This window comes from Polyodon spathula, chromosome 12 (assembly GCF_017654505.1).
Source record: "Polyodon spathula isolate WHYD16114869_AA chromosome 12, ASM1765450v1, whole genome shotgun sequence".
NCBI lineage: Eukaryota > Metazoa > Chordata > Actinopteri > Acipenseriformes > Polyodontidae > Polyodon > Polyodon spathula.
Genome location: NC_054545.1, coordinates 19,711,649 through 19,726,523, shown reverse-complemented (window position 1 = coordinate 19,726,523; position 14,875 = coordinate 19,711,649). Strand labels below are relative to the sequence as shown.

Here is a 14,875-nt window from a genome sequence, read left to right as displayed (position 1 = left end):
TCAGGGAACCAGGGTTATGATAATGTGACAGTAATGTATTGCTGCAATGTTAATATGTTTTGGAAAAGGCAACATTGTTTCTTCTATTTCAAGTACAGACTTACTTTTGGAAGTATAAATCAGCTTTATTTTTGTATTTCAAGTAAACATTAGGCTTTGCTCTGTTTTCCTTAAGTCATTTTTTCTCAAACTGGGGGCCCGGACCCAAAAGGGGGTAACAAGGCTATTGTGTCAGAAAATACTGACATAACCTTAAGATAAGGGATTCTGATTTTCGGTTTTAACTGATAAAATACTCGATACAAAGATGCAGACACTGGAAATGGTTACTCAATTCATGTGAACTTCTCCCCTTTCCCATTAAAAAAAACAAAAAACAAAAAAACAATACCCTACTACAAAAACAAAAACAAAACCCACTTTCCTAGTGCAGATGCCCCTCCATCCTGACTTGTATCTATCATTGATTTGTTCTGAATACTTTAAACTCACCCCAACTACTGAGTGATAGCAAATTCTACATTTCTATTTTAGATTTAAAACAAGATTACAATTACAGTCGAAGACTTGTTCGTGGGATTTGTTACAGGTACATAGTGACAATTTATTACAGAATTGCAAATTGTGGGTAAATGTAAAAAATAATGCCCTTCACACAAAAATCCCAGCATATTGCATCTGTGACCATAAGGATTTTGTTATGCAAGACAGCAAAGGAAGAAAGGTACAACTAAGTGTGTGGTGTTACTACTATTGTGACAGAAAACAATCGCCCTAGTATTTTGGAAAGTAACCAAAAATAATAATTTCATACAGTATATACAAAGCGAAAGCGCTGAAAAAAACGATTTACATAAAACTTGAAAAAGGTAAAAAGCACCAATAAAAAAATAAAAAACAGAAGCGCTACTTAAGATCCTAACGTTACATTACCACGCAGATACACTTAACCCTTAACAGTAAATGCGTCCGTCGCAACCTGAAACATTTCCAAAGGGGCCAGCAAAAAAAGTTGGAGAACCCCTGATTTAATGATTGTTTGTAATCTTGGGGTAAACCATTTAACCAGGGGAGGTTTTAGAAATAAGTCATTAGTACTAATGCTACGGTATTTTATTGCAGCCAGGCACTCCCACACAGCACAGATATATTTTTAAAAAGTGCTATTCACTACCACAGTGGAGCCAGAAGGTTCAATGCAGAGAACAGGGGACTGCATTTCATGCCAGTGCCCCAACCCCCAGGTCTATGATAACAGATGATCTATTTATTTTATTTGTTTCAAACTGATGGGATACGAAAGACATGCCAAAATAAACTAGCCCTCAATAATAATATAATAATAATTGCAAATGTGGACAAAGTTATTAGACAGGAATGTTTAGATTACTGAGCAGGGTGGAGGGTAGAGGTGGGGGGACACTGAGCAGGATGGAGGGTAGAGGAGGGGGAGACACTGAACAGGGTGGAGGGTAGAGGTAGGGAGACACTCAGCTGGGTGGATGGTAGAGGTGGGGAGACACTCAGCTGGGTGGAGGGTAGAGGTGGAGGGACACTGAGCAGGGTGGAGGGTAAAGGTGGGGAGACACTGAACAGGGTAGATGGTAGAGGTAGGGAGAAACTCAGCTGGGTGGAGGGTAGAGGTGGGGAGACATTGAGCAGGGTGGAGGGTAGAGGTGGGGGGACACTGAGCAGGGTAGAGGTTAGAGGTCTCCCTAATTAGGTCTCCGTAATTTATATATTTAAGTAATGTTACTATGATGTAATTCAATTTTCCTTCTATCCAAAATGTTACAATACTAGGCAAAACTATAGGCTAGCAACAAGCCTCAGAAGAGCTGTTGGATTTAGTTGTCTTTTCAGACAGCAAATTGTAACCATATTTTATTGTTCATATTTAGACAAAATTTAGTGTTCATCTACCACGTTCACACCCAAATGCCACTACCGAGCCGTCTCAGACGTTTAAAATATTATTTAAAATACCCATTCATTCACACAGCACGATCTGTTCTGATATAATACTGTCATACCCCTTTCACACAGCCAAAGAGATCCTGTGAGTACAACTTTCAAACCTGTCAGTCAACAGATTGTTTTCACGGCAATGGTAACAGAACAAAACAAATAAATAAATAAGCAGAATAACAAAGGAAGTGCTCAGAGGTGTGTGCTGGCCGTGTAGCGACAGCTCCTGGGTCCCTACTCCTCCTCTGCAAGAGACAAACAAAACATGTAACAAAACAAACAACGCTTCGGCCTTAGGGTACGTTCTTAGCTCAAGGGGGCGCTACTCACATAGCTGCCTCCCCTTAGTACTACCCAGTGCCTCACTGTGATCAGCCTGGCGCCTTGGTGTAACCAGTCGCTGCCTGGCCTGCAGCTGATCGCATGGGAATCGTTTCGCGTACATGCAGCTACGTGCTTCCTCCAAGATGGCTAACTTCTTGTTTCCTCCCACTGTCAAGTCGACCCATCTATGGGAAAGTGTATTACCAAACTTACACAGCGCCCTTTCTGGTTGGGAGGGAGATTTACAGCACTGATTCTTTCTCTTTATCACAGAATGTTATATATCAATTTCTTATCTTTTAATGAATGGCGCAGGAGAACTGTAGTGTATTGTAAATTTCCCTCTGCTCGCATTGCCCTCTCTATTAACACCACATTAGGCACACATTTAGAGAGTTGGGGCTTTAACCCCATTAACCTCAACCTGCCAAACAATAACAAACATCACTCGTTCTTAAATAACCCCAAACCATACATTCAAATCATCACAATACAACAATAAACCATTCTTTTTTTAAAATCATAACAAGGCATTTACCATCAGTGCTCTGCTCAGCCACATATTTATAGGCATGGTTCTGTCCTGCCACAGGGACTTACACATTTAGCATATTTGTATTGATTTTCCAAAATGTCCATAAATTAATGGTTTTCCATAAGTTGTTCTACAGTGACAATGCCAACTAGGTAGATTTTAAACAATAATATTGATATTAATGCAAAACAAATCTATATCAATACATGTGCAGTTCTACACAAAAACTGAACTTGATGAAATATAAATTGAGTTGGACAGCTCTGTGTTGTAGAATAGCAGTTTTTAAGTTTCATAATAATTCAATGATCGATTTTAAAATGTCAGGCAGGCAGCCTCAGATTATGACACACAAGCAAGTCATATTCGTAATTGGACAAGAGGTTCTCTTGATCTTCTGCATGCAAAACTAAAGTGTGCCGTACATCCAGCTCCACTGTTACCCTCAGAGAGGTACGATTCGGACTTGGCGCCGATAGGATTTAATGCAGGACTTCCTGTTTATAATGCTGGAGTTGGGAGCCAGAGTGACATGTCTGTGCTGTTTCTGTTATACCTGGAATGACATTATGGGGTAAACTAATTAGGTAGAAAGGGCCACCATATAAAGGGGGTACACAGTATATGGCACAAACTTGTAATAATTTCAATGACTGAAGTACTCTGATAATGTTAAAAGCAATAGTCCCCCCATCTCTAAATGTTATGATTGATTGTTTGAAATTATTGATCTGCTCTGCATGAACAGCACAGTATAGTACAGTGTTAGTGCTGTACTTCAGATTGCCATAGCATGCCCAATATGTTTATATGATAATTTAATAAAGATAATATTAAAGAATTGTAATAAATGTCCACACATTTGTGAATGACCACATCTCCTAAGACTGAAATTAAAACTGTAGCATTTAAAAAAGGGCAGGCTTTACTGCTATGCAGACCAGACCATAGGGCAGGTTTTACCACTCTGCAAACCAGACCCATAAGGCAGGCTTTGTCACTCTGCAAACCAGACCCATAGGGCAGGCTTTGTCACTCTGCAAACCAGACCCATAGGGCAGGCTTTATCACTCTACAAACCAGACCCATAAGGCAGGCTTTAACAGTCTGCAAACCAGACCCATAGGGCAGGCTTTATCACTCTGCAAACCAGACCCATAGGGCAGGCTTTATCACTCTGCAAACCAGACCCATAGGGCAGGCTTTATCACTCTGCAAACCAGACCCATAGGGCAGGCTTTGTCACTCTGCAAACCAGACCCATAGGGCAGGCTTTGTCACTCTGCAAACCAGACCCATAGGGCAGGCTTTATCACTCTACAAACCAGACCCATAGGGCAGGCTTTATCACTCTACAAACCAGACCCATAGGGCAGGCTTTATCACTCTGCAAACCAGACCCATAGGGCAGGCTTTATCACTCTGCAAACCAGACCCATAGGGCAGGCTTTATCACTCTACAAACCAGACCCATAGGGCAGGCTTTATCACTCTACAAACCAGACCCATAGGGCAGGCTTTATCACTCTGCAAACCAGACCCATAGGGCAGGCTTTATCACTCTGCAAACCAGACCCATAGGGCAGGCTTTATCACTCTGCAAACTAGACCCATAGGGCAGGGTTTTCAAACTCCAGTGTTACTGTATCGAACTTGTGGAATAGTAACAAGAGCTTTAGTAGCAAGTGATTTTCAAATGAAATGTGTTAATTAAATCAATCTGTTAATACTTTGAAATGAGCCGATGAGGTTGTTAATGAATGCATTTCTCGTTAAAAAGCTTAATTGTTGCAGGTCACCTACATCACTTCCTGTCTCAATGACTAGCTACGTGGAACTCATTAATGAAAATGCATGTTAACAAGGTCAAGAAAAATTAATGGAAGCATAATTCGTTGTTATGGAACTACCAGCATACAGGGAGGTGGTTCTCTCACCAGCTAGCAGTAGCCAAATGGAAATAAAAAATAATGGAAATGTCTATGTTGTGTATAATTTGTAAACTTCATTTAAAATTGTGCATTTTGTCATGCAGAATGTACTTTTATGGTTATCTGGCGTGTTGGTGAAAATCAGACTGCACGGATTAAAGATGACATAAACAATAATTAAACCTCACTAATGATTTACCCTCTTTTGGGGGGATATCTTTCCACAGTTTACTCTTTAAATGCACATTTTAAAATCTTTTTTTGGGTTAAAAAGAAGAAAAAAATATACCTTAAGCCATCTCTGTAGGCTTGGTTGGATTTTATTTTCTTATCTTGACGTCTACTTTTGTCTGTATTTTGGTATGTATGATTGTTGGCTATAAATAAATACCAATAGTGCCATTGGTATTTGTAGTTGTTAGTTATTATACATGAATACCATATATGTAACACTTCATTATATATTTATTAAGCTTTTAAAATTATGATAGAACTCCCTACCCAATACACAATTTGTTTATAATTAATTGTTCGGTGAATCTTCTAATCAAGCATTTTCTCATTTACGACCTTTTGAAAATCCTGCCCACAGTGTCCTTGGGGGTGGGCACATTAGAAAACTTCACCGCAGGATTCTTGCAGTTTCCCCCCATACTTTTCCCATGGTTATACTATATATTTACCATAGTCTACCCTGGACTGCCATGTATATAAATATGCTTTACCAAACCACCCTATTAACAATGCTTACCTATGTTTTACCATGCTTTCACTGTGCTTCATTACACTATGCTTTTACAATGGTATGCTTGTATAAGGGTCTCCTCTTTGCTGTGACTGACTGGCGTTTGATGTGCTCAGAGCTGCAGTCACAAAGCTGCACACTTTGTGTAACAACTCTGAGGAATCGACTTGTGGTTAGAATCCTGCTGTCTTCTTTGGGATTTCGTCTCCACAGCCCATGCCATGGAAGAGAAGGAACGCCAAACAGGGTTATAATAACAGCACCGCCTTGCAAAATACTCTTAAAATGGGATTTGTTTGGACTTCGTTTTTGTATGAATTATTATTGTATCGAATTGAGCTCCCTCAGGCACTTCTTTACAATTCCTGTGTTTATTATTCCTGTTATAGTATAGTATATACTATTCTTTTGGGTTTCCTTGCCCAAAAACAACTATTTGCTTATTTGCTAATAACAATAACTTTCAGTCAGCACTGCAAAAACAAGCAGGCTAGATTCTCTGTTTATTTGGATAAAATTTGGAATGATTTTTTTTTTTAATTGACTGTTTGATGTACTGTACAGGGACAACAAATGGACACATCTGTGAAATGTAGCACATACGTTTACATATATATTTGATTACTGCACTGCAGATTTCAATCCCCAACTTCTGTGTGGCCCTGTACGTGCATTCTACAATGGTGAAAGGGGTATGTATGCAAGCTGCTGTCTCCTGTGTATAGAACGAGGCTGCCCTTCAGGAGTTTTACCCCAGAGAGCCCTGGTTTTGTAATCAGCAGTGCTGCAGTGTGGATGGCTGTGTTCTCTGGATAATGTTGTAATCAGCAGTGCTGCAGTGTGGATGGCTGTGCTGTCTGGAGAGCCCTGGTATAATCAGCAGTGCTGCAGTGTGGATGGCTGTGTTGTCTGGAGAGCCCTGGTGTTGTTATCAGCCCTGATGTTGTAATCAGTAATCAAAAATAGAATTGTTGATACCAAAAATAGTACCTTTTATTTTGATTTCAAGAATTGTATTTCCGATATCAACAATTCTATTTTTGATATCAAGAATAGCATTTTTGATATCAAGAATGGCATTTCTGATATCAAAAATGGCGTTTTCGATATCAAGAATGGCATTTTTGATATTAACAATTCTATTTCCAATATCAACAATTCTGTTTTTGAGATCAACAATTCTATTTCCAATATCAAAAATGCATGCTAATGAACATCCAGATTCAATTGTGGACTTCAAAAACACATACTAATAAGACGGAGACTTCTGGTCTACACATTTGTAAGCACATTATCCTGGGTATGCCAAGAATGCCATGGCTGATAGTGTTGATACTATTTCTGCTGTATTAAGGCACGTTTTTTCATCTATAGAACGGCCAGAACGGACATGTCTAACAGTAACGAAGCATCAGAGTTAGTGACTTTAACATGAAGGTCTTTTCAAAGATCTCCCTAGACTTTTCACTGGCTTCTTGGACACTGTTGGTATTGCCTCACCGTTAATGTAGAACCTTTTATCTACTACTTTACCTTTAATTATAGAGATGCTCCTTGATTTAGTAGGCTTGAATTGCATTCATGCCCATTCAATGTTATTGTTTAATTTGCCCAATAACCGAATAGTGCAGGCTGCTGTTGTAGTCATTGTTGTCATATCATCCATGTATTCTCGAATTGGTGGTAGTCGCATTCCAGAAGCCAAGCGCTCTTCTCCCACCACCCATTTTGATTTCTAATAATTACTTCCATTGCCATGGTAAAAGCCAGTGGAGAAATGGTACATCCTGTCATTATTCCAACTTCTAGGCATTGCCATGTAGTGCTGAATTCTAAAGTTGAAAACTAAATTGCAAATCTATAAAGTAGGCTTTCACTAAATTTGTTATTGTCATCGGTACACTGAAAAAATCAAATGCTGCCCAAAGAAGTTCATATGGCACTGAACCATGTGCATTAGCCAAATCCAGGAATGTCACATGGAGCTCCTTCCTCTCCTTTTTCTGATTGAATTTGTTGCCAGATTACGCTGATGTGTTGTAAGCATCCTGGGAAACCTGGAATGCCTGGTTTTTGTACTGAAGTGTCAATGAAGCGGTTCTTTAATAGGTAGGTTGACAATCTCTGAGCAATAATGCTAAAGAAAATCTTGCCTTCTACGTTTAATAGGGAAATAGGACGAAACTGACCGGTGCTTGTAGAATCGTTTTCTTTTGGTATAAAGACTCCACCTACTCGGCACCATGCTCTTGGTAGAATAAAGATATCTCTAAATAACTTCCTGTTTATAGATAAATTTAAATCATTTGAAGATGTCTTCAAATAACTTCCTGTTCGTTTAGTGATAGCTCTAAATAACTTTGTGTTCATTTAGAGATGTCTCTAAATCATTTAGCGATATCTCTAAATAACTTCCTGTTCATTTGAAGATATCTTTAAATGGACAGGAAGTCCATTGAAAACATAGAGCTTTTTCACAGGAAGTCATTTTATCTCTAAATGAACAGAAAGTTATTTGAAGATATCTTAAAATGTTTTAGCAATGTCTCTAAATAAACGGGAAGTTGTTTGAAAATATCTTCAAATGATTTACAGATATCTTTAAAACCCTCATTTTAAGATCTCTCTAAATGACAGTTTGGCACACCATGCGAGGATAAAGATATCTGTAAATTATTTGAAGATATCGTAAAATAACTTCCTGTTCATTTGGAGATCTCTCTAAATCATTTGATGAGATCTTCAAATGAACAGGAAGCCATTTCAAGTTATCTCGAAATAACTTCCTGTGAAAGTGTTGAATGGACTTACGGTCTATTTAGAGATATGTATAATGTATAAGTATTTAAAGATATCTCAAAAACATTTAGAGATATCTTAAAATGATTTAAAGATATCTAAAAAGCATTTTAGATAGCTCATTTAAAGCTCAATTTAAATATATCTGTACATCATTTTTATATCTAAATGTATTTTAGATATCTTGATTTAGAGATATCTTTAAATATTTGAAAATATCTGGAAATGATTTAGAGATATCTTTAAATATTCTGAGATATCTATAGATGAATTTGAGATATCTCTAAATGATAATTGGCTTGCCATAGTTCTCTGGAGAATGTTGTAATCAGCAGTGCTGCAGTGTTGATGGCTCTATTCTGTCTGGCAGTGGCTGATCGGGGACCGGGAGTCGCAGTGCCATGTTCAGTGCTTGCGGACACAGGGGGACAAGCCGGTGTGTGGCTCAGATGGACGGAACTATGATACAGGCTGTGAATTACAGAAGGCGCGCTGCAGGGACCCCTCGCTGAGCATCCTGAATCGCGGACGCTGCAAAGGTACACAATTGCTTCTTCATCAACCAGGTCTCCAGAGAGGGCTGCAGTTAGAGCTGGTAGGCAGTGTGATCTAGTGAGTAGAGCTGAGGGACTGGGAGGGAATAAGTGTGGTCTAGTGCTTAGAGCTGAGAGACTGGGAGGCAGTGTGAAGTAGTGGTTAGAAATAAGAGATGGGAAGTGTGGCCAAGTAGGTTGAGCTGAGAGACTGGAGGCAGTTTGGTTTAGCAGTTAGAGCTGAGAGACTGGGAGACTGTGTGGTCTAGTGTTTTGAGCTGATGAGGTACTAGAAGGCAGTGTGATCTAGTGCTTAGAGCTGAGGTACTGGGAGGGGTGTGGTCTAGTGGTTAGAGCTGAGGGACTGGGAGGCAGTGTGGTCTAGTGGTTAGAGCTGAGGGACTGGGAGGCAGTGTGGTCTAGTGGTTAGAGCTGAGAGATGGAGAGGCAGTGTGGTCTAGTGGTTTGAGCTGAGATACTAGGAGGGGTGTGGTCTAGTGGTTAGAGCTGAGAGATGGAGAGGCAGTGTGGTCTAGTAGTTAGAGCTGAAGAACTTCAAGCTGGGGGACATGGAGGTGGTGTGGCCTAGTGTTTAGATCTGCTGAAGGACTGGGTGGCACTGTTGGTTTGCAGTAGAGTAGAAAAACGCCAGGAGGCCTTGCTTTCAAATTCTAATAATAAAATGATTTTAGGAAAAAACTGGGCACGTGCCGAACAGCCACCCGCAACAGCAGCCCCAACAGCAGCCCTGGAGATGAAGGGCTTTGAGCAGAGAGGTGTGTGAGTATTCTACATTGGGGTACAAAGAGCTTTGAGCAGAGAGGTGTGTGAGTATTCTGCATTGGGGTACAGATGGGCTTTGAGCAGAGGGGTGTGCGAGTATTCTACATTGGGGTCCCGATGGGCTTTGAGCAGAGAGGTGTGCGAGTATTCTACATTGGGGTACAGATGAAGGGCTCTAAGCAGAGAGGTGTGTGAGTATTCTACATTGGGGTACAGATGAAGGGCTTTGAGCAGAGAGGTGTGCGAGTATTCTACATTGGGGTACAAAGGGCTTTGAGCAGAGAGGTGCGAGTATTCTACATTGGGGTACAGATGGGCTCTAAGCAGAGAGGTGTGTGAGTATTCTGCATTGGGGTACAAAGAGCTTTGAGCAGAGAGGTGTGCGAGTATTCTACATTGGGGTACAGATGGGCTTTGAGCAGAGAGGTGTGAGTATTCTATATTGGGGTACAGATGGGCTTTGAGCAAAGAGGTGTGAGTATTCTACATTGAGATACAGATGAGCTTTGAGCAGAGAGGTGTGAGTATTCTAATTGGGGTACAGATGGGCTTTGAGCAGAGAGGTGTGAGTATTCTATATTGGGGTACAGATGGGCTTTGAGCAGAGAGGTGTGAGTATTCTACATTGAGGTACAGATGGGCTTTGTAATTTAAAAAATGCAGTATGCATGTGTTCCATTGACATGATTTTAGCTGAAGTTTAACAAGCTTTGTGTTACTGTGTTTGAGTTTGTTTTGCACTGTTTGGTTTATTTAATTAACAAATAAAAACAAACACACCATATGTACATGTAAGTCAGTAACTCTTTCTGAAACGCAGTTCCGAGAGACTTAGAGTACCGAGAGACATATTTGTTTATTGTCTCCTGCAGGGATGTCACTTATATGTCGGTAAATGGTAAATTGACATGGCAGTTTTGAAGTTTCTCATACATTTCCAATGTTTAAACTAATGTGCTTTACTGTAGTTGTATGTGTGATACACCCATACACACACACAGCAATAGCAACACCCAGGGAAAGGAAGGGCAGACGCACACATACAGATGCAGAAGTGGCACTCCTGTTATGCTGCTCTCCATATATTGTACGTAAATATTTTCACTTCTAATAATTGCAGTGAAAAGAAATTTGCTGCAGCCCTCGTGAAAATAAATGTTCATAATAATTTATAGTTAAGTTATATTTTGTATTGTTTTCGCTACAGAACAGCCTCAGGCTGAAGTTAATATGTGGAAATATTTACTGACTCTGGGCTCCAGACAGTTCCGGCTGAGTTTAAGCCATGGCTGCATGTTATTTGCTAGCCTAGGTTTTACCAGGCTCTTACTAAGTTCTGTCCATTGTAAAATCTGAAATGAAACGGAATCCCTAGTAAATATTTTCTGATCCATAAGATCAGACAGCAACGCGGCTTCGCACTGTGTGCTGGACTAAAGTTTCTTTTGGTTTGTTCACAGGTTAGTGCTTTCCTCCATTTCACTGTGGTTTTACCAGGGTACACCATTTTCAAGGGCAGTTTGGCAGCTCATATGTTATGGGAGCAGATGGTGCATAATGAGTCAGTGTAGGTTTGCTTGTGTTTCAGACTCAGGGATGACGAAATGCCAGGGTGAGAGGTCCCAAGCTCAGGAGCTAGCCAAGAAGCCGCAGGAGTCTGTCTTCATCCCTGAGTGCAACGAGGACGGCTCCTTCGCACAGGTGAGTGCTTCTGCTCTTCATCCTTTTAAACACTGTTATAAACACATTACTGAGCACTGAACCTGCTTTATTACCAGACAAATTTTCAAAAAAGTCATGCAAGTAAAAGCAACACAGACCTGTGTTTATTACACTTATTTCAGATTTCTGTTATTGTTTTGATTTCTGATTTCCTGCAGCTGACCGTTCAGAACAGAACAGATAAAGACAACTTGTTTATAACAGCTTGTTTACTTGCCTATCCAGCTGAAGAAGGACTTGTAGTCCGAAACGTCCTGCTATTATAGATTTTTATCAGTAATTATTATGTGTACCCTACATTACCTTTTTTCTTTTTGATTGTGCACCATTTGGTACACAGCATTTTTCCTATTTTCAAATATATTTGAGCATAAGAGTGTTTTGAAAGTGCATACATAGTGTGTTGTTTTGAACATTTTAGTAGAGTGTTATGAACGTGACCTGAGCGTTTTGAAAGTGGCTAGCAGTGTTTTTTGAACGTACACTATAAACACTGAGAGTGATTTGAACGTAAGTTGGAAACAGTCCCCAGAGTGTTTAGTGTACTACACATGTTTCACAATATACTGTGTGTGGAAAAAAAATGTGTTGGGTGGTTGTCAAGGGGATAGGGTTTATTTCTGCCCCTGCAAGATCAATGTGTGTGTGGTTGTGTTTGCACAGCCACAGGTGTAATTAGTTTATTTTGATTACCTGTTTAATCGTTTTATAATTTAATTAGTGTCACCTGTCTGGGATTAGCAGGTAGGTATTTAAACAGGGACAACATTTGTTCAGGGCAGACTGTAGTCTATGTGAAGGCAAGAGGCAATCAGCGAGACGTATGGAGAGACCTTCAATTTCGGTGTCTGGGTCTGTTCAAAAGGGACAAACGAACCTGAAAAATAGTTTCACACCTGGTATAGATTGCCACAGGTTTGAAAGCACAATAATTAGTTCACAGGTTTATGTCTCTACCAGCTCCTAATTGCTGCTTGTCAGTTTTGAACTACAAAAAAGTAAACGAGCGCCGCTGTCGATTAAACTGCGTGGTTTTCAGCAGTCTATTTAATTCTTAATTTTTTGGTTTTTATTTGTTCAAACTGTTTGTTTATTTATTTATTTGATTCTTCCGAGTCAACGCACCAGGGCATAGAGTTGATGTTAAGGCAAAAGTGGGAGAGGGGCGTTGACGCAAGACAGGGGCAAAATAACAAGCAATATTACTGTAATATTTTTTAACATTAGCTAGATAGATTACGTTCAGAATTAGACATGTTTAACCCTCCTATTATGTTCAAATTTTAGGTAAATCTGTTATGTTTTGGGTCATATTGACCCGATGCAATTTCAAACAGCGTTTTAGTCCAGGAGCTGTGATAAAACTTCTTTGACTGCCAAGCAGGGAGCTCATCCTTTTGGAATGTCTTTACCAGTGAGATGCTGTTGCAATATTGCCACAGAAAATTTGTTTTTTTGTTTACAAATATTTCCAGGAAGGTGCAGCCATTTCCGGAAATACAAATATAATAATAATAAAAAAATTAAAAGAAGTTTGTTTTATTCCTGCACACAAATCTGCATAGATAAATGCCATGGGTCACAGTGACCCAAAACATCTTATTTGTACACATGACTTCTTCTAAAAAAAAATAAACATCTCAAAGGTTCTGTTTTCTGTGTATAAGTTCATGACCCCAACTTAGGAAAAGTCATAAAATATTATACAGAAAATGAAAAGAAAGTAGCATTTAAGCTAATTGGAAACTGGAGTCAAGTCAAATAGACCCAAAACCTAATAGGAGGGTTAAAATTCAAGGCACAGCACACAGTTACGTTAAAGAATCAAGAAATACAGTTAACATTTATTAAGTGGTGAAATTAAAAGTAAATGGTTTGCGTGAAAAAAGGGTGCTGCGGAAGTCCACTGTAATGTCATTCTAAGGTTAGAATTAGACGTGTTTAAAATTCAGAATGTAAAGCACAGCACACGGTTACGCTAAAGAATCAAGAAATGCAGTTACAGCGCTTCAACAAGAAACATTTCGATCAGAAAACTACAAAGCAGCAACTCAACCTGGATTCTATGCTGCACCGAGTAACACACAGGCAAGAGAAACCCTGTAACCGTAACCCTGGTTCCCTGAAAGAGAAGACAACCACCACTTACATTGGTATAGGATATTCCTGCCCTGCGGGTAGGTACTGCTGAGCTCTCTATACCAGAGCTGCTGAAAGGACCCTTCCTGTGATGACACACTTGGTCCCGTCTACCGAGGGAATAAAACCGTCATTTGCAGGAAGAGCCTTCTCTTATTTCATTGAAGCCGTGAGGGTGACCGAAGCGACCTCGCGGGTGGTGGTTATCTTCTCTTTAAGGGAACCAGGGTTATGGTAAGTAACCTAACGTTGCCTTTCAATTCAAAGATGACCACCACTTATATTGGTATGGGATAACGTATACCAAAACCGTCGCGATGGAGAAGGAACGGCACCACACGAGGGATGCACAACACAGCCTAACCCAGAGGTTAGCGGTTAGAACTTATACCCTCAAGGACCCTTGTGCCTACAGAAGGCAAGACAGGGTCTAATACATTAATGCGGCCTGGCCCAGTTAGCCGCAGTACAAATGTCGGACATCAAGGCACCTTCGAAAAAGGGCCCAAGATGTAGCCAAAACTCTAGTGGAGTGTGTGGCTACCCTACCAGGTGGGGTTAAGCCAGCACCATCATACACAGTCGAGACTGTGTCCACAGTCCAGTGTGACAGATGTTGCTTAGAGAGGGGCTGTCCTAGGGTCCGTGTTCCGTGACAGACAGAGCTGGTCAGATTGACGCAGAGCTCGTCCAGTGCACGTAGCATCTCAATGCCCATACTGGGCAGAATAAATTCAGTCCCTCATCCTCCATAGAAGTAGACGGAGGGAGTTGAAAAGACTCCAGTTCCGCAGATTGGTTGATGTGGAAATCTGTAATCACCTTGGGGAGGAAAGTGGGGTTGGTGTGCAGCGACACCCTACTGCCATCTTAGCGGCAGTGATAGCCAAGAGGAAGGCTGTCTTCATAGCAGATACTTCAGCTCTATGTAGTGTAAGGACCCAAACAGGGCCTTTGGGAGAGCTTCTAGTGAAATATTAAGGCTCCATTCGAGAAGCACAGTCCTCCTGGGAGGGCATAATCGCAGTGTGCCTTTAAAATGCGCACCCGTAGACAGAATCTACGGGGGCATGGCAAGCAGAGATAACCAGTAAATACACCTTCAAGGTGGAAGGCGATCTTCCAGAATCAAGTAGTTCTTGCAGAAACTGCAAAATGACTGGCGTAGGGCAAGTAATGAGGTCATGGTTCTCAGCCAGACACCAAGTTTGAAAATACTTCCATGCGCCCGATAGCCCTAGGGCTAACCAACGGTTCCTTTCAGGGGCCAGACCCATAATTGGAACCTGCGTGGTTCCGGTGCCAAAGAGAGCCTTTCATCTGACTGAGGAGAGTCAAGTGAAGTGGAATCTCCTAGGGCTGGCTGTGCAACAGCTGGTACAGTGTCAAAAAACAT

The 14,875-nt window shown here is 40.6% G+C and overlaps 1 protein-coding gene across 6 annotated transcripts in view; it reads left to right on the top strand.

The window, feature by feature from the left end:
* The window catches only part of smoc1 (SPARC related modular calcium binding 1), a 120,944-nt gene that overhangs the window by 34,402 nt on the left and 71,667 nt on the right, over positions 1-14,875 (top strand). For 4 of the 6 annotated variants that reach the window (XM_041267358.1, XM_041267357.1, XM_041267361.1 and 1 more), the window contains exons 2-4: positions 8,673-8,841; positions 9,528-9,611; positions 11,207-11,319. In XM_041267358.1, the coding sequence (XP_041123292.1) occupies positions 8,673-8,841; positions 9,528-9,611; positions 11,207-11,319 (366 nt within the window). The remainder of the gene's footprint in view (positions 1-8,672; positions 8,842-9,527; positions 9,612-11,206; positions 11,320-14,875) is intronic. The other 2 variants (XM_041267362.1, XM_041267363.1) reach the window with 1 other exon arrangement.